General features: G+C 45.4%; 1 protein-coding gene across 1 annotated transcript in view; it reads left to right on the top strand.

The window, feature by feature from the left end:
* The window catches only part of EPB41L5 (erythrocyte membrane protein band 4.1 like 5), a 1,452,967-nt gene that overhangs the window by 87,556 nt on the left and 1,346,261 nt on the right, over positions 1-19,150 (top strand). The window contains exon 2 of the mRNA XM_086957110.1: positions 14,085-14,269. Coding sequence (XP_086813236.1) covers positions 14,090-14,269 — 180 coding nt within the window. The 5' untranslated portion in view covers positions 14,085-14,089. The remainder of the gene's footprint in view (positions 1-14,084; positions 14,270-19,150) is intronic.

Raw genomic sequence — 19,150 nt, 5'->3', positions numbered from 1 at the left:
CCCAGCCGCCTCCCTTGGAAGGGCTCACCTAGCACTCTCAGTTGTACCTCTATATAGCAATGTGCTCACGAAAATCTGAGGGACTAGAGCACCTTCCAGGAAGGTTCCAGAGGGCGGTGGTAGCTGATTGGTTGCTCTCTAGAGTTTGGTCCTAATTACAAAAGGACCTGGATTTGTTACTAATGTGAGGCCTTTGGCCTATTACTCTTTGTCTAATGGGACATTACTTTATTTATGTACTGGGGACTCCCATCCCGACGACAAGGAATTATTCCGGCATGTGAATCTATGAAAGATACTAGCACTGGATAACTGCAGTTACAGGTAAGTAACACATTTCTTCTATCACTTTTAAGCACTGTGTAGAAGACATGTCAGTAATAGTCAATTTACTGGATCTCACTTTGAAAGGATGAAGGGTAGCATTGGTCCAGCCGGTTTGTTAGCTAACACGAATGGTGTCCTATTGCAGTTTGGAGAATGCCAATAGAAACCTTAAAATTTGAAACTAGTCCTCTCCAATCCAGAATGATTTTTTTTTCTTTATCAATTTCTCCATTTCATTTAGCCTAAATGTATTTTTCTTACGGTTTCTAGAATTTACTAGTACTTGGCAGAAGTGCGACTGATAGTGATAGGGTCTCCAATTTATTGAGTGTGGAAACAATAGATAGACTTTTTTCTTTTTTTGCACGCTCCGTTCAATACATTTCTTCCATTAGTTGGTGGTTGCCAGGTCTTACTTAGACCCAAATAACCATACAACTTCTCATCTGAGGCAATGTGTTGAAAGGTGGGAGAGGGAGATGGGGGCCTATCCATTTCTCACAAGCTTTGTTACTTTTTGGGGTTTACTCTGTCTGTAAGAGATGCCAAAGGTGATCATTGAAATGTTAAACATGGTGCCTTTGCATCTGTATATTGACATACATACACATTTGCATACCAATAGCAGAGCTATTGGGAACACCAGCTGTTTAGCTCTGCTGACTGGATGGGCCTTCAAAACCTCGCTCTTGTGGCCACAGGGCCGAGCGGTCTAATCCCAGTGTACTTAAGATGCCTTTATTTGTGGGAGGTCCATCAGTGCTCATAACTCTTATGGTTGATTTGTTATGGTGGCTGTGTGAGTGAGACTTAAATACCCTAGTTCAGTTGCCACCTTTATTATGACCATAGGCAAACCTCAACTTTTTATGCTATCCAGTTGCGCATCAACCACTACTGCTTCAGTCAATTGCTTTTCTTTAAGTTCTCATTTGAATCTAGGGGCGTTGTTTTTTTCCTTTAAATTTGGCCATTGCAGGTCTCGGAACATTTTTTTGTTTTTTTGGATTGGATAATCTTTTTATTCATGTTCAGTATAATACTAACAAAATAGTGCGGCATTGTGTTAAGTATTATTGGTGTAGAAACAATGACTTCCCAGCTGGTGGCAATTAAGCAAGAGGGATAGATCACCATCATGCATCCACATGCATTCAGGCCTTATGTGGGTGAACAGTGCATGCATTTGAGCTTTTCCTGATTCTTAAGTGGACTCACTAGTGGCAGACTGAGTAGGAGAGTGTGGGCGGGGGTCCCGGCTCATCTAGCTCAGTCACAGTATCTGCTATCGCAGTGGGAGCTTTGTTGTCTCTATTCAATGTGGTAGAATTAGATTTTCTCTCCCAGAGATGTCTTGATCACCCAGCTTCTCTAGCATGTCATCTTAACTCTCAAGGTCTTCTGCATTATCAGAGATAATCTTCCGGAGCCGGCACTCTTCTGCTGCTGCCCAATCCAGGAAGTTAGCCCGCCTTTTAGACAGTTGAGGGGCAGTTGCACTAGGCCATATGTATGAACTAATCCCAGCTGAGCGAATCTGCCGCATTTTGTTTGTTCTTGGATAGAGGTAACGGACCCAACAGGCAATACCTGGCAATAAGGTCTACACCCACCCTTGTCACTCTAGGCTCCTCCCACAGTATCTCACCATAGAACATCTGTAAGTGCACGCAGTCCCATTCAACATGCCCAAAATCTGCCAGGATTTCTCAACATCTAGCGCAACCTGCCGGGCACATCGGATAAGCTCCATGCAACTCTGCAGCGTCAGGTATGGTCATAGTAAATAAAATTATACCAACTTAAAATGGGCATTACTGGCTACGTCTCGCACCTGCGCCAGTTCCCTGTCTGAGTACAAAATTACGTTGACAAGGCACTTTCTTTTTGTGAACTTGTTTCCGAGGCTGATAGTATATTCATATATGTTCTCCCTAACTAACATTTTTCAAGATTGGAAGCAGTGGCTCGTGCTGTCCAGTTGTTCTCGTGTTAGCAAATACCTCTATTCCGTGTTTCTTGTGCCTGTTTTTAGGTCTCGCACAGGGAACGCATATGCTGTCTTTTCGAGACATACTTTATCTACAATGGCAATCATTGGTTCTTGTTACTGCCCTTAATAAATGCCTACTGTTTGGTGTTTATGCTTAATAGTCCCTCCTTTTGGAGTTTTGTAAAGCCTCCCATGAGAACTGCTCCTGTTATATGTGCTCTTACTCCTTTTGTTATTTATAATACACTTATTTTAGTTTGCCTGCTCTGCTTGTGTTTTTGCCGGCTTGCTTAAAGGTTTGCTGTGCTTATTTATTACCGGAGATTTTCCAAGCTCTCCGCACCGCCTACTGTACCCCCCCTCCCCGTGAGTCGGGTCACAAGCTATATATTCACTACACAGATGGTCCGTTTTCCCAGTTCTCCACTCAAGACTCGGCTATGCCATTATTTCAATTTAAAGAGCTGCATATGGTGCATCACTCCTGTTCATCTTAGTCCTTTAGACCGCAGCATTGAACACAGTGCTGGAGCTTATCTGTTGCTATGCAAATAGGGCTGTAATTGATGAAGTAGCATATGTTATTTTGGAGGATGCGCAGCTTTTAGGTTTACAGCACAGTGCCGTTTTACGGCCGCTGCAGTTTGTTATAAGCAGTGCGCCTAACTTGGTTTTATTGATCTACTACATGGTGCCTGTTTTTCATTTTTGTGGGTAAGCCGGACCTCGTTCCGTGTTCTAAGCGCCACCTCTCCTTAATACCACACAGTGTCATGACAAGGCGTGTTCAAGTCGCGGGTTTCCTTTAAAGGAATCCTGTGGGCCATTTTGGAGTGGGCTGAGCTTGCCCACTGCTGCGGAGAAATAAGAGAAAAATAACAAAAATGTATACGAACAAGAAAGAATATGTACGAAATGTGCCTCAACAACTTTTTACTCCTCACTTGTTGAGAATTACAAGGTCACGATCATTTCAATTTCGCTCAACTGAAAGTTTTGAACAATTTGTTTGAAAAAGCTAGAAAAAATGCACCATTGAAAAATCATACTACAGGGAGGCTCAGCACTTCAGTCACCGTGTTCCCCCTTTGATCTCAATGCACACTTACTATGAACAACCACCCCTCAAATACTGCCCCGCTGCCCCTTTTCACCCACCCCCCATAGAGTGTGCCCTTATAGTACCTTGATATCTGTGGACAATGTAAACAATTGTTGCCAGCAGCAAAAGTAGGTTTAGCAGCCGGTTCCTCATGTTGCTGACATTGGTTTCTTCCCTTTGCTCCTCACACAAGCCTCTGGGTGAAAGGGGCGAGGAGGAAGAAATTAATTTGTGCGGCTCAAGCATCTCATCAAAGGAGTGAACTTATCAACATAGATGCTGTTTGCTCTGATTTAATGGTACAACGTTTAATTTTCATCAAAAGATAAAACGCTGGCCAATGTCCATTCTTTATGGACCTAAGGGTGTCCTTAAAATGAGGATGCTCAGGTGACAGACCACAAAACTGCCAGTTATATGCATTTTATGGGTAGGTGTGCTCTTATTTCTTTGCTGTTCATTCTTTACCGCAAGTACATGCTGCTGTGCGAAGGCTGCAGGCACCCTCTGTTTTATGGTCCTGTAGAAGGTGCTCTAAACCTCCTCTTTTGCTCAGAGAGGGTTCAGATGTTGGTACATAATCCCTTCACTGTGGGTGGTAGTTATAGTGCTGGAAATTTGCTGCATGGCTAATTAAACACTTAATAGGTCCCAAAGGCGAGACCTATTGGCTATGTCAATGCTTGTTATGTACAGCATTCCGTCATCTAGGGTCTTTGCTGTTCATTACGACATCAGATAAATAAGTTACTCATGGAACAGTTGCAATTTTGAATGTTCAAACACATTCCCTCCATTTGAGCTTCGAGTTATTGAACATTGGAGCATATGAGCCCTGTGTAAGGCTTGAGGGCCTGAAAGATGAAGCCACTATTTTTATTCACGAGTCTTGTATCGCTCTGGCCAGACCCGAAGGTTTAAGTGCGCTTTACAACATTTAACATGATGACAGCGGACACCCATTGTTTCAGTAAAAAGCATTGTCTGGTATCGAATCAGGCCTGGAGGGTATCGTAGAATCGGATCAAAAGACCGGTGATGTAGAAACCATCTTGCTAAGGTAGATTGTTTGCTACAGGAATCTCGTCCAGCGGACAGAGGTGCGTTTTCTTTCTGGGTCATTGCTATCTAGTTGGTTGAGTTAGTTTGAGGAAGAGGTCCTTGAGCTGTCTTTTGAAGTTTCTGAAGGAAGGGTTGGTCCTGATATGGACTGGGATGGTGTTCCAAATTTTAGTAGCATTTTCAGAGAAGGAGCGTGACAAGGTTTTTTGTTTGCGAGTTTTGGGAGGAGTGAGAAGTAGTGTGTTTTGTCTTAAGATTTCTCGTCTGGCCTGCCTTTTTCAGTTTGGCTGCAAGGTAAGCAGATTTGCCAGTGTGAAGAGCTTTGTGGGTGAGACATGCAATTCTGAAGTGTGAATATTCTTCAATTGGAAGCCATTTTAGTTCTCTTAGAGAGGGTGAGATGTGATTGTATTTCTTTACTCCGGTGACCATCCTAGCAGCTGTATTTAGCGTGGTTCGGAGGCCTGGTAAGTAAGATTTTGCTGTGTCTGTGAGGGTTGCACTTCAGCTGTCCAATCTGGACAGAAACCGAGATTGCATGGCCTGTTTAAGATCATTGGGATGGATGAAGTGTTTGGTTTTGCTGAGGAGTTTTAGGTTGTAGAATGCGCTCATCTCAGTGCTCTTTATAGCTTTGCTCTTCTTCGAACATGGGTCCAGAGTGAATCCCAAGGATTTAGCAGAGTCCGAGTCAATAAGATTGCAGTTAAGAGCATCAATTGATTTTAGCCGTTTTTAAGTCTCAGGCCTAGCGTCACACTGCGTAAGCAGTGTGGGCGGAGCCCGAGATTTAATGACTTCAATAGTGTGCTTTATTCCGCCTCTCTCTTCCATTGGCTAGCTTCGTAAATGGAGGCTAGCCATTGGAAGAGAGGTGTCAATTACTATTTTCCCCGCCTAGATGTGATCCGTGGGCGTTTGTCTCTTTCTTTAAGTCCCGCCCCCCACACCCTCCCTCTCGCTGAGGTCCCATACTCTTTTCCCCGGCTTGATGTGATCCGTGGGCGTTGCGTCTGTCTCTCGCCTTCAGCTCTTTCTGGAGCTGCTCTGCTCGCCCCCCCTTCCCTTTGCCTGCAGCCCTCCTCCGTCCTGCTCTCACCCCCTGCATCCCTACTCCGTCCCGCTCTCGGCCAGACCGCCTCTTGAATGATATCTGTTGTCCCACAAAGTTGTTATGTGCAAGGATTTTCAAAGGTACATAATCAGCCGTTTTCGTGTCTTTGGCTTCTTTGTGCATAATTTCAAGAATCATCTTGTTCTTCTTGTCAGAGTGCAAGTGTTTCCTTTGCTACTCAGATTTCTCCATATGTGGAAGAAATTACACTACGGAGTTAAGCACACGCTACGAGGTGCGGAGCATAACACTGAGATTGGATCGGCGAGGTCTACAGCGCTTTTCCAGCTTTCCGGACCCCAGCCGTCCAGCAAACAGCCCGCAAACTGACCCGCGACGCTAATTAGCTGCGTGGAGGGGGGGGGGAGGGACGACCCAGCTGGGGGTCAGCGGTTGCTCCCGAAGAGAGCAGCACACCGCCCAGAGGAGAGAGGGGGAAGAAAAAATCCGCACTGGGGCTACACCCCGTTAGTTTGCAGTGATTGTGAAAACGTGAACTCCCTGTTGCTAGACAAGAATTCACGAGACTCGAGAGAATATGTAACTATGCACTTTGTGGCAGTCGGCAGCGGTTGTTGGTTGTGGCGAGGAGGCAGTAAAAAAAACATTGCCACTAGTGGGTCCTGCACCAAGCATCCAACCCCCTCTGCACCCTTGAGGTTCTCTCAACAGCCGCCCGCCTGCTAGAGGGGGGAATATTTTCAGCGCTGCGTTGATACCACCTTTAGCCTCACCTTCTCGGGCCGTCTCCGGCATGACCACCTCTTGCGAGGCAAGACAGAACTCTTGCTGAGAGCCGAAAGCCATCCCTAGCCAGCCCTAACCAGCCTCGTGACGCCGGTGAGCGTGTTAGTGTGTGCAAGTATGAGCGCAGCCCTCCATTAGGGAGGCTGCCATGTGTGTGCTCTGCGAATTCGCAGAGGCGCCCCGGCTAGGTCTGATTGCCCCGCTCATAGAGCCAACACCCGCTCGTCTCCTCGCAGCACTTAATTTTTCACAGCCTGATTGTGCTCACTTGTACCAACCGGAAACTGCCACTAACGGCGTTCTCAACATGTGCAGTTTCCTGTTTTCCTGAGCTTACGACTATGCTTAACGTTTGACTCCTTACCCCTTTCACCACCTCGCACGATTATACTCTCATAGTTGGGACAAGAGTAAATCAAGCAAGCATAGCAAGCAAGTCTACAGCTGGCATACTATTAAACCATATCTGAACTTTTGCACAGCGACCTGCGATTAACCATGACCTGAGACGATACCAGGGAGCCAGCTAGACACCGACACATCAAGGGAAGTGTTCTTCTTCCACTTTACTCACCAGATACCTTCCAGTCGCTCCAGCACAACCTGCCAAAAAATCAGCTGAGGAAGTGGCTCCAGCTGGCGGCCAACCAGCCAATTAGTTAACTATTCATCACCAGAAAACCAGTGTCATTAAGAAGGTGGGGAGTTTCTTCAAGTAGTCCCAAATAAAGGCAAAGGTAACGCAGAGAATCCAGACAGCACAGACGATAACAGGAAAGGCCATGAGGTCGGTCAGAGTCAGAAAACCCATGTAAGATCGAGACCAAAACCCAAAACAATACAAGCATTTGCAATGCATTAGGTTTCGCATTATTAAAGTTTGAGCTATTGGTGTTGCATTATTTAGCAATGCCAATAGCTCAAACTTTAATAATGCGAGACCTATTGCATTGCAAATTCTTGTTTATTCGGGAGGTTTGTTCATTATTGGATATGGCGTCAGTTGTTCTAGTTCAAATTACTGACTACCGTGGAAATTGGGAGAAATGTTTAGTTTTTGTACTGTTTCCCCTGCTACTGAGTTATCTGCCTATGGTGCCTTGAGAGTTATGTCTAACCCTGGGAGTAAGACTATGCTATGTTCACGGAGCGTGCGTAGTTTGCGCTACTACGTACTACGCGAATTGCTCATAGCACAGTGCAAAAACTCGTAGCGTAGCAGGCATTTTTTGTTTGCTTGCAGTCCTCCACTTCAAGTTGGTGAGCGAGCAAAATCAACATCCCGGCGAGACTTTTTCCTCGTTCGCGATCCGCGACATCAAGTTGCCGATCGCGAGCGTGGAAAATAAACCTCCCGATGAGATTCTCAACGCGGGGAGGTCAGGTTTCTCATTGCGAGTGGTCGCGTATGCTTGCGACCGCTCGCGATGTGAAACCACCAGTCCGCGTTGAGAGAGCTGCCGCTAGAGTACAGATCTACTAGAGCGGCAGAAAACTGCTTGCACTGTGCAAGATGCTGTTTGCAATGATTGCACAGTGCCGGATGCTTATCCGCACAGTGCAATCAGTGCAAACAGAATTTTCCCTACCGCACTACGCAGTTTGCGTAGCTTGCGAACTACACTTCACATAGCTACACGTAGCACTACTACCCAAACTATGCCCAGGGTTAGTTGTGTCCTCCTGAGCTTTGATTTTCCATAGAAGTTAACATGCGTTATGTTATCCACCTGTGGCAAAATATTTTAAAAAATGTAGCTCAGCTGCAAACAGTCCATCCCCTTTGCCCAGCATTTCAGTGTTTGGCTAATTTGTTTTTTATATCCTGCACCACTGGAATTATGTGGCAGTCGAGTACCACATTTGCTGCTTAGTTGTACTTTTTGATTTCACTGAGACCAGCTCTAAAACAACAAAATCCGAAATAACATTAATACTTCCACTTATAACAGATTAAAAATAATTTCCCGGTGTGCACAAGTTTTCCCAAAGAAAACTCTTGTACTCATGTCGACAGACGCATAATACAGCCATATTTCAAGTTAGGACCCAGCTTTAACAGTTGAAGATCAGGTGCGTCTAGAAATAGGAACCTGTGAAGTAAAAATGCATAATCCTTCGTCGGCCCTAATTACTGACATGAAACCTTATGCAGGCCAGCAGGGTTTCTAAATAAAGACAAAACATGTATGCTGCGTCTGGATCCTAAAAACTTTCTGATTCTTACCGTGTAAACTGTCCGATAACAAAAGACCTATTAACTTACAGTGGGCTTACAGCTCTCACATTACTTTCCCTTGGTTGGTTTTATTGTTTTTTATTTGCTTACTTCTTGCTCGATGGCTTGCCTTACTCTTCTTGCGTTTGTCCCTCCCCTAGAGCATGGCTTCTTTACGATCCCTTCGATTGACTGACTTGTATCCTTTCACTGCTTACATTTAGGGAACTACTTTTTTCTTTTTCTTTCCTTCAGCGCTCCATCAAAGAGCACGCCTTTTTTTCTGTGCTGCTTCCAACCCTTCAAATACCTGCCCACATATTCTTTCTTCCAACCCCTCCCAGCTTGTCTCTAAAAGCACAGCAATATGGATATTTTTGCTGTGAGGCGACTTAAAATAACAACCACCCTTGAAATATCTTATCTCCTGCATTCCCCATATTGCATGAAAGTACAAGCTTCAGCACACACAGGCTTTTATGGCGATGGGGAAAGGATCATCTGCTGCACTCAGATGGGGTGTGAGGCAGAGGGTGTAGGCTTTGCACGTCTCCTGAAGGCCCATAAATCTCCTCCCTGGCTTACTACAGAGGACCAAACCGAATCCTATGGAAAATAAACTCTTCCTTGGCAAGCAATTCCCTTTATTTTGTGACACAGCCTTATTCTTTTTATATTTTGTTCAAAGTCCACTGAGTGAAAGGTATTTTAAAAAGAAATCATGCCATTTGTAAAGATTAAGAACTTTCAGTGTAGTTTTGAGATTACACAGCATGTTGCCTTCCCTCCAAAATTTGGATTATATCTTTTTAACTTTTTTTCAAACCATGCTTTACAATCTTTAGCAAAGCCAATAGCTCTGCACTTCAGTTGTAAGGCTAAGACCTATTTGCTTTGCCAATGCTTGTTTTAAGCTATTACCCGTTTTTATGTTATCTGCACTATTAATTGAATATCAGGTTCTGGAACGGAAATTCATATTGAAATAGTAGAGCAAATCTTCTATGCAATCCCATAACAGGGGCACGGGTTCAAAATATTTTGAATATTAACTTTGTTTACTTGAAAGGGGTGAAAATGGAGACCACGAGTGTCTAGAGTGAGGAAGCCTGACTCGTTAAGTTGCCTCTAGGAAGTTGTGTACGACTCCTATCTTGGGGGTGTAATTTACACAAGAATAACAAAGCATGATTGACAAAGCACACGCATTTCTGTGAGTATTCATGTCTTACTCCTGGGACTTAATGAGTAAGATGCAACTAATCTTGGACATTCTTACCCATAGGAAAAAAGCTTTGGACTTCACTAATCTTTTCTCTGTGAGTAAGCTTGTCTTTATTCCTGGAAATGTAAATTTAAGTTGCACCCAAGTTTACAATGAGACACAACTACTCACAGAATATACTTTGTGAAGGGGACCGGATTATTTCTGTGGTAATTCACAGCCACTCCTAGAAAAGTTTTGTGCATTAGGCCCAGGGAATCTCCTTTCCCATATAGTGGCCATCAACATTTTCGGGTCATTCAGCACTGCATATGCATTATACAGATCTTGATGGATTCAAATGGTCCTTTCCTTGTAAATGACCCAAATGCTCGGTCTATTAGCATACCTAATACCCAGCACTAAAAGTGTAAATATAGTTCCTAAATGGAATTTGCAGTGCAGGATACTGCTACTTTCTGAAATAGTTAAAAAAAAAAAAAGCCATCTACAACCACCTTTGGAAGCAGTGATCACAGAATCGCTTATCCGAATGCCAGAGTTGGTGTCAAACTAATGGTGTTACGCCTGTGTAATTTGGGTAGAATGTGGTGCTCGAAGGGTAGCCTACACCCTGCTACACTAGGGTGTGCACTGATTAGATTGTGACCCTTTAGGGCTTACAATCAAAAGATTACTATGGAAAATTACACTGAAGCACACGTCACATGTAGTTCTGAATAGACAAATCATCCCACACTGTTTCAGTAATCCAACTGATATATTGGGGTGGAAAAAATCTTCCGAGTGGTGGTGGTCATTTTTTTTTCTCCAAACTTTTTTTAAAATTCGTTTTGCCATATTAAGAAAAACAATACAATGAAGATAAGAAGCGGTAATAGAAAATCTGCGAAATAGTTACCATAACAGTCATGCAGCTTAGTCACATGGCTAATTATAATCTTCATTGACCATATCACATAAACTAAAATAAGACAAAAAGCAAACATTACATTAACAAAACCAAAAATGTCCACTGCTAGCACAGCCACCGACCATAGTTCCAAAAAGGAGGAAAGGAAGAAAAGACCTGCTCATTCTTACCTATTTTCCCTACTCCTCTGCCTCCCGAGGAGGACTTGGGATGTAAATGCTCTGATCTCGACATCTAGTGATCCTTCTAGCTGGGGACATGGTTCTAAGCTGTATCCCATGATAGTCACACCAGAATTCCCAGATTTCATTATATTTCTTCGGACAGTCCCTAGCTATGTATAAAGGACGTTTCAGGCCCATGCAGTGGCCCAGACCCTCTCTCCAAACCTCTAGTGAAGGAGCTGTAGCCTCCTTCCAGGCTCTAGTAATGTTGCGTTTGCCACTGTAAGGCCCAGCCAAGAAAGCGCTCGTCAATAGCTGTTCCAGTCATAGTTTTCCAAAATGTGTAGTATATCTCACCTCGTGATCGTGGCAAAGGCAGGACCAACACCTCCAAGCCATCATATACCCCATCCCAAAATGGGGAGAGGCTGGAATAGCCCCAGACTGTATGTAGAAAGTGAACCGGTGCAGTGAAACCATGCAGACAACTGACAAGCAACGAGGTTCCTTCTCCGTAGCCTATTCTTGGTGTAGCAGCATTATGCAAGTACCTCAGTTGAATGAGGTGACATTGAGAAGCCAGTGCCTCTTTCCCATCATTGTCTAGGGGGCTGAGGTTGCTCACCTTGATCTCTCTAAAGCCCTAAAAGTGTCCCTGGCGTTGATCACCAGTGAACAGTAGATGACCAAGATTTGGTGTTGTGGGCTATTGGTCAGTAGTATTTTGGCCTTCTAGGGGCTGTATTCCTGGATAGTTGCTGTGTGTGACAAGGAGGGCGTAACAAAATTGTGAAGGTGCAGTTATTTATAAAATTGTAACCGATGGTGTTGGAATTTATCTTGGAGGCGGGCGTAGGAATTAATGACAGCCCCATCAAGGACTTTCTCCAGATTAGAGACACCTATTTGGTCCCAGCGACGGAGCCCCTGCAATCTGGCTACCTGACGAATGCCCGTACCTGCACATAATAAGTTTTCCTCTGTGATATGGCCCTCCTATCCCATGGATCTGCCTGCCACCTTCCACGTCTCTAGTACCACTTGAGTCGCCAGCAGAAGGGGGAGCTTGAGGGATCAAACCTCCATACAGCAGGTGTATCAGGGTGAATGAGCCCCAAAGCCCACCACTCTGATGCATAGGCAGGATCAGAAAAGCCCTCATACCACCACTTACTTAGGACGGTCAGTTGAACCCCACCATAGTAGGATCTCTCACCTGGAGGGGCAATGCCACCATCAAAAGTGGACTTATAACACTTGGAGAGGGCAAAGCGCCGGGCCTAAAGCCCATATAAAACACGCAATTACGACTCCACATGGGTTAAAAAGGAAAGTGGAACAGGGAATTGCAATTTTTGGAGCTGATACAGAAGCCGGGGGAGGGCAACCATTTTAAAGATAGCAGATCCGCCAAGAAGACGGAGAAGGGTACTGCCACCCAGTGTTTCAGATCGGCCAGGAGTCTGTCCAACTGGGGTTGTATGTTGGAGGTCCATGTTCTGGCCTCGTCTGCTGTGATAAATAACTCTAGTTATCAAATCTCCTGTGAGAGGATCTGGAATACTGACACCCAGGCTAAACCTGCCATGCTCTCACTCACCGGGTACACTGAGGACTTACTAGGGTGAACCCTGAGTCCTGAGAACCTCCTGAAGCTATCAAGGATCTGGAGTGTCCGCAGTCCCAATTCTCGAAGATCTATCAAATTGTTCATAGTTTGAAAATTCTATACAAAAGCTGGAAACCGACGTGTTTCGTCTTTAAGCAACTTTTTCAATACTTGGTTAAATATTTCAGAATTTCCATATCAGGCGTCTAAGGAATCTCCAATGAAGTATTTAAAGATGAAATGTATCGTAGCAAAATAACAGAAGCCATGGTAAATCCTAAGAGACGAGTTTAGGTTGCTATGTTTTAACATCAAATATTATCATTACGAAGAAGTGCAGTAATCCGGTCACCAATTACAGGTTCCAAAGTAAGTACAGGAATGGTTTCAGAGATCGTCCATGATAAGCCCGTCCATGTCTATTCGAAAACTACATGTGGTGTGTGCTTTGGTGTTATTTACCGAACTAGATAATAACCCTTGGGGCAAATTTATGGTGAAGGGATTTGCAGATTAACTTCGCTCCAACCACAACGTTTCTAAAGCTTTGCCTGTATGTTTGAGCTTGTGTTCTGCAGATCAAATTAGATGTCAACAGTAAGCACTTAATTCAACATGCATGCTCAGCATTGTACCTGTTTTACACATAAGATTTCAAACCCTTTTCTGTCGGGAGGGCTCCCTTTTAGTACAGCACTATTTGGATTCTTTTAACTGCATTTTCCTTCCTACTACCAAATGTTGCAATTTTTTGTATTTAATACCGCCTTTTTGTAACTAATCAATACCTCGTCCACCTAGGGCAATATTTGCGAACAAAGATTATAGGAAATGATTTATATGATTATCTATCAGGTTTGTGGTCTTAAGCAGTGCTTGAAATGGAAAAATAAAAGTGCAGGCACTCTGTAACAGAGTACCTACTTTTTTCTGAGAAGTGCTGGTACTCTCCAATTAAAAGTATTGCGCTTTTCTTGAAGTTCAGGTACTCTCCCTCTCAAAATAAAAAAGTGCTGGTTCTTAGTACCGTCTGTACTGGCCCAGTTAAAGCATTGGTCTTAAGCTGTGTTTCTAGTTTTTGTCTCATCAGTTTCGTTTTCATAATAAGGGTGTGATTTTAAGAGCTATTTGGATGTTTGGTTTTTCGGAAAGATAACAGTAGGAGGCATGGATTGGGTCCAAGATATTCATTGTTGATCAGTGATCAACGCAGGAAGTTCTATATGTGTATATGTGTGAGTGTTTTTTGTTGTTGTTTTTTTTTTTTTACAGTTGTAAACTATGCTAACCAAAAACTGCATTTTTGCGGGTTGGTAATTATACTCGCTCAAGAGTTTGGTTTAAAACTGAATAGGCAGTACTGTTTTGCAACACAAATCTGTATGGGCCACTAAGTCAGCTCTTTGCCAGGCAAAAGAATAACACCTATTGACCCTATTGGTTAATTTGAAGTTGGCACATTGGTGCATAGTTGGGGAGAAAGTGGTGCATAGTTGGGGAGAAAGTGGTTTATTTGTATATTGCTGTAGAATTCATACTTTCAGTACTCTGATGACCATAAATGAAAGTCGAACATATTGCAATGATTGAATGTGTTTTTTTTAATCTAGTTAAGATGTTGAGGTTTTTCCGTCGTACACTGGGGCGCCGGTCCATGCGGAAGCATGCCGAAAAAGAACGACTGCGAGAGGCACAGAGGGCTGCAACACACATTCCTGCTGCTGGGGACGCCAAATCCATAATTACATGTAGAGTCTCCCTGCTAGATGGAACAGACGTCAGTGTGGATCTGCCGGTAAGCATGCAAAGTCAATCTTTTTGAATTGCTCCGCCTAATCTCTTATGGTACTTTACTGTTTTTGAATGATCCTCTTTGGCCCATTCAGGTGCCCTAATTGATTGCCGTTCTAGAATAGTCATAAGTGGAATCGTTTGAGTGTTCTTGTTAAAATCTGTTGTGATAGTTTGATAAAGTGCCTTGACAAACGGAGATCCCTCGGTCGAGGCGGCATTCTCAGTAACTTTGCTACATTCTTCAGCAAGGTGTCTCTTTGCTGGATTCTCAAAGGCAAAGCTCTTTAGTTCATGGGCAAACATGCTTACTTTCCCTCCCCTAAGTCGGGAATCACACCAAATAGAGTTGTGATGGGAGTGGGAAGTGATGGTCATCAGGATGCAGGCAACTATGCTGCGGCCCACAATAAGGATTTTGTTCATGCGGCTGTATGAGGTTCGGATATTTATCCAATCTGGAAATTTATTACGGAAAAAGACTCAAAATGTGGAGGATAAAGCTGTTTTTAACTTGGCTGAGTCAAACGTGCTAAATGCCGACACATCAGTCTATTACCAGTTCATATGGAGGTGGGTGTGCATGTCAATCAACTATATTGGTAGGAGGGCATGGCCTGGAGGCATAAGATGGCAGATGCATTCTAGCGGTGCTCCTGGTCTGGGCCTGAAATCCTCCACCATCCAAGACATTGAGCACCCAATGCTTGAATTCTAGTCCCCGGGTGTCTGCTGGTGCTGGGCACGCAGTGTTGTTGTCTGAAGAGCAGACCTGAGGCAGTCAAAGAATTAACATATGGGTGGTGGTGGCACTATTGTCTGCCCTGTGCAGCCGCCTCCCTGGCAGTCACAGAGCTCTTGTGTGCCTCGGCGGGTCCGCCCCATGGTAGTGGCTGCCCTTGCTTACCCCAATGCACCTCCCACCGTATGCCAAGCTAACTGTACACCCATAGTGGCGGGTGGTATGGAGGAGGGCCATGGCTGTAGTGTACTGGGACCTGTGTTTACTACCAGATGCAGGGAAGTATTTCTTGGTGCAGGTGCAATCTTTTGCGGATTTGTGGAGCTTACTTCGTACGTTCACCAGAAAGTGCTGGACCCTGCTGTGTCTCTGCTAAATGCGAGCGTCTTTAACCAGATGCTGCTGCTGACCTTTTGGCGATAAGGCCCTGCCTGTAAGGGGGGGTGGTATGCTGCACTAGGGTTGCGGTTCCCCACCACCCTGATTGAATAGGTTACTCCTCCTACGGAAGCCTGCACTGAATGACACCCTTTTAAAGACTCGCATGAAACAAGCATACTGGGCTTTGGGGACACCCAGAAAAGTTGAACCATCGACCAGAGCTACTCGCCTTGTCCTCCTGGCAGCCCAGTGTGGGTGCAAGACAGTTTGTTCCGCCCTAGCTGGACACTGCTTGAGATGGTGGCTGGGGGTAACGATGGTCTCCAATCTGTTGACTGTACTTGTAAGACTGAGATGAACATCACTCCACTCCAGATCTCCTGGAGCTGTGCTCCTTGCATGGCCAAACTACAGCCCCTCCCTCCCCCTTTGACGGCTGCTCTGGCTGAGTCATTGGGTGCCCAGCATTGGCAGGGCCCTCAATGGGACAGTTGTCTGAAAAACTGGACTTGATACTCTATGTGTTTGCGGTTTCAATGTCAGATTTGGGGAACAAAGTGGACGCAGTGGTGATTGAACCAAGACTTTTGCGGGCGTTCAAGCTCTCACAGTGGAAAACACACAGAAACCGCCATACCAGACCTCCCGCCCAAGGTTGTGGATCTGGAGTACAAGGTGGAAGATACGGAGGGGTGTTGTAGATGTAACACGTTACCCAGGTGGTGTACAGGGCACCAATTTTACCACTGCTATCAAAACCTGGCTCTGTACTCCTGTTGTGCCTCACTCCTCGCAGACAGAGTATCTGCCCATCAACCCCCTCAGGGTGGACCCCTTAGGTCAAATATAGCTAGAATATTGTACTCCATTGACGGACTCTGTCCTCTGCACTGCAAGAACGATATGCTTTCTAACCTTTGAGAATGCATATGTACTAATATTCCTGTATTACACTAGCTCAGTCCAGCATCATCTGGCCTCTTTCTTGAGTATAAAACGCCAGTTGAGAAACATTAGACCAAAATATTCACTCCTGTGCCCTGCAAAATTGTAGGTTGATTACGAACCATCAGAACCTACTTATGCGTGAGACTGTCAAGCAACAACACGTTATCAGCAGCGTGCAATTGTTCCCCTCTCATTTACCCGTAGCCTGCCCGTATTAAACACTATGCGTGCCGTGGGATGCTATTGAACAGCCATCACTAATGCTGTTGCACCGCGAGAGGATATTGGCCCTGACCACTATGTCCAAACTTCGAAACTCTGGAATCCCTTGCTCCACTGACGATTAGGGCAACACTTCTTCAGAGAAGGAATCGGGAACATTTCAAATGAGCACCACATCCAAGTCCCCCTCGACAGCACGCCAAACAGCTGAGGACCTAATTTTACCTATAGGGCATCTTTCACTGTTCACTCTGATCGAAATGAGTGTCCCCCACAGCATAGCCAGACTCCCAGTCCCTTTCAAGAGCAAAAACTTGTTGGCAGGCACGGAGGGGCGTTGTGTTGAGTAGCATATACTAGCTGAAGGTCCAACTGCTGATCTTGTCGGAGCTGACAGTGCTGCTGCCCCACATTCCCTGGATAATCAACAAACTTCAACTGCGTACTACATACTGCACTTGATAGGTCACATCCTCCCCTCTGTCGAGCCCTCACATTTCATGCTGTTAAAACATATCTTTTGTGATAAAAATAACAACATTGTTAATCATTATATTTTGATACACTTAAATGTGTGGTGTTTTGTTTGTTTGCCTGCACATATCATAATATTTTCACTTGCCAAAGTTTTTTTCTTAATTGACTCATCAAAGGACGCCTGTTTGTATACCTCTCATGTTTATGTACAGCTAAAAACTCAGTGAAAATGTCTGATAGAGACATCTAGCATCAGATTCCTTACCTTTGAATTTCCCAGTCGTCCTATTGGATCCGGAAGATTCTGTTTTCAAGCAATACATTGCGTGCCGATAGGTGGCGTTGGTCGGCTCTGTGTAGTAACGTCCGCGACGCCTCTATAGGCTTCACCTCGGCACGCTGACATCAGTACTTTTTGTTTCTGTGCCAGTTAGCAAAGATCCGTGAAGAGAGCGGTCTTCTGTCACAGTTTGAGAGGCCTTTTTTTCAGACATCTTGAGTTTTTCTGCAGGAGGTCCAAGAAGACTTCTGGTTTCAAGCCATGCTGTGCCTGTCACCTCCCCATGTCCGTAATGGATTCTCACTTGGTTTGTCTTTGGTGCCTGGAGTGTGACCATGACTCTAAGTTTTGCTTAGACTGCTGGGCCATGGCCCCGAAAGCTTTGAAGGATCAAACCCAAGAGCTGCTTGCAGCCCTGTGCTCTGCATCGCGTTGTTCGCCATGGAGATCTCTTTGCGAGGAAAGCCCTGTCACCGCTCTGAAGTCCCAAGTCCCTGTCCTCGCACTCAAAGGCCTGAGGTAGGTCTGGTAAGAGGCATAGGAAACGCAAGAAGTCAAAGCATGCTTTGGCCTCTCTCCGTCAGTCGGCTGACACAACAGATGAGTCTGGTGTTCTAGGCCTCATTTGGCTGAACCTGTACTGGGTCGGCTCCATCCTTCCTCGCCTCTTGGGAGCCAGAGTGACCGCAGCCGAGCTCAAAGAATTCTGTGACACCATATGCCTCTTATGTGGGTGGCCTGATTCTGGTGCCGCGCTTTCGAGCCCCGCAGGCTCAGAGGGAATTCCATCTGATTCTGTACCTGGGGCTCTAGAGTAGATGATTTCTCCACCCCCCATCCTACCAACCCATTGATCCAGAACAACGCTGGTTGTGCCACTGCGATCTTCCCCGGTGCCGGTCCCCATGCCGAGAATCCCAACTCAGTCCACCAGCGGCACAAGCCTCCTCTTTGGAACCCTTCCTGCATTTTAATGATGTCTTGACTGATGGCCTAACCAGCATGCGGGCTCCTGTGAATAGGGCAATCACCCACTGCCATCGCCCTGCACCAGGCAACACAAATTTCCTCACCAAGCACTCTATCTCTGAGAGCTTGATGGTCAAGCCTCTACATCACAGGCAGTGTTCCCTTCTGCACCGTTGGACAGTGAATCCAAGAGGCTGGATAGTTAGGGTAAGAAAATGTTTTTTTCAGCCAGCCTTGCATTGCGGTTGTTGCGCACTGCATGCCTATTAGGCCGTTACTCCCACTCTGTGGGAAACGGTTGCGCAAGTGCTGCCACAGGTCTCGGATGAGGCCTGGGCTATCCTCTCCCAAGCGGTATCAAACGGGAGGGATGTGGCAAAGTTCTCCATTTGTTGTGGGCTTGACATGACCGACTTGCTTGCTGGGCACAGTGGCTATTGGACACAACGCTGGGCTGAGAACTTCTACTTTTTTGGGTATGTCCAGGCTTCCCTCATGGACATGCCCTTTGATGGAAACAGTCTCTTCGGAGACGAAGCAAACCTGGGCCTGGAGCACTTTAAGGACTCACAGGCTAGGACCAGGTCCTTGTGCCTAACTTTGGCCACATGTCCCCTGTCTGCTCTTTGTCCCTTTCGTGTCTACGGAAGGGGCTTTCAGCCTGGCCATCCACAAGCCAGCTACAAAACAGCGCAAGTTCAGCAACTAATGTGCAACAGTGTGTGGCTTGTTCTGAACCCCCTTCTAAACCATTGGTGGCAGGATCCACCATCACCTCCCCCACTGACAAAACATCACGTCGGACAGATGGGTTCTCAGATAGTCCAAAGGGGCTACTCCCTCCACTTCGAGACTACCCGTTCTTC

The sequence above is a fragment of the Lissotriton vulgaris genome, chromosome 2_1, assembly GCF_964263255.1.
Source record: "Lissotriton vulgaris chromosome 2_1, aLisVul1.2, whole genome shotgun sequence".
NCBI lineage: Eukaryota > Metazoa > Chordata > Amphibia > Caudata > Salamandridae > Lissotriton > Lissotriton vulgaris.
The sequence above is the reverse complement of the archived record's forward strand: the minus strand, read 5'-3'. Positions and strand labels throughout refer to the sequence as shown.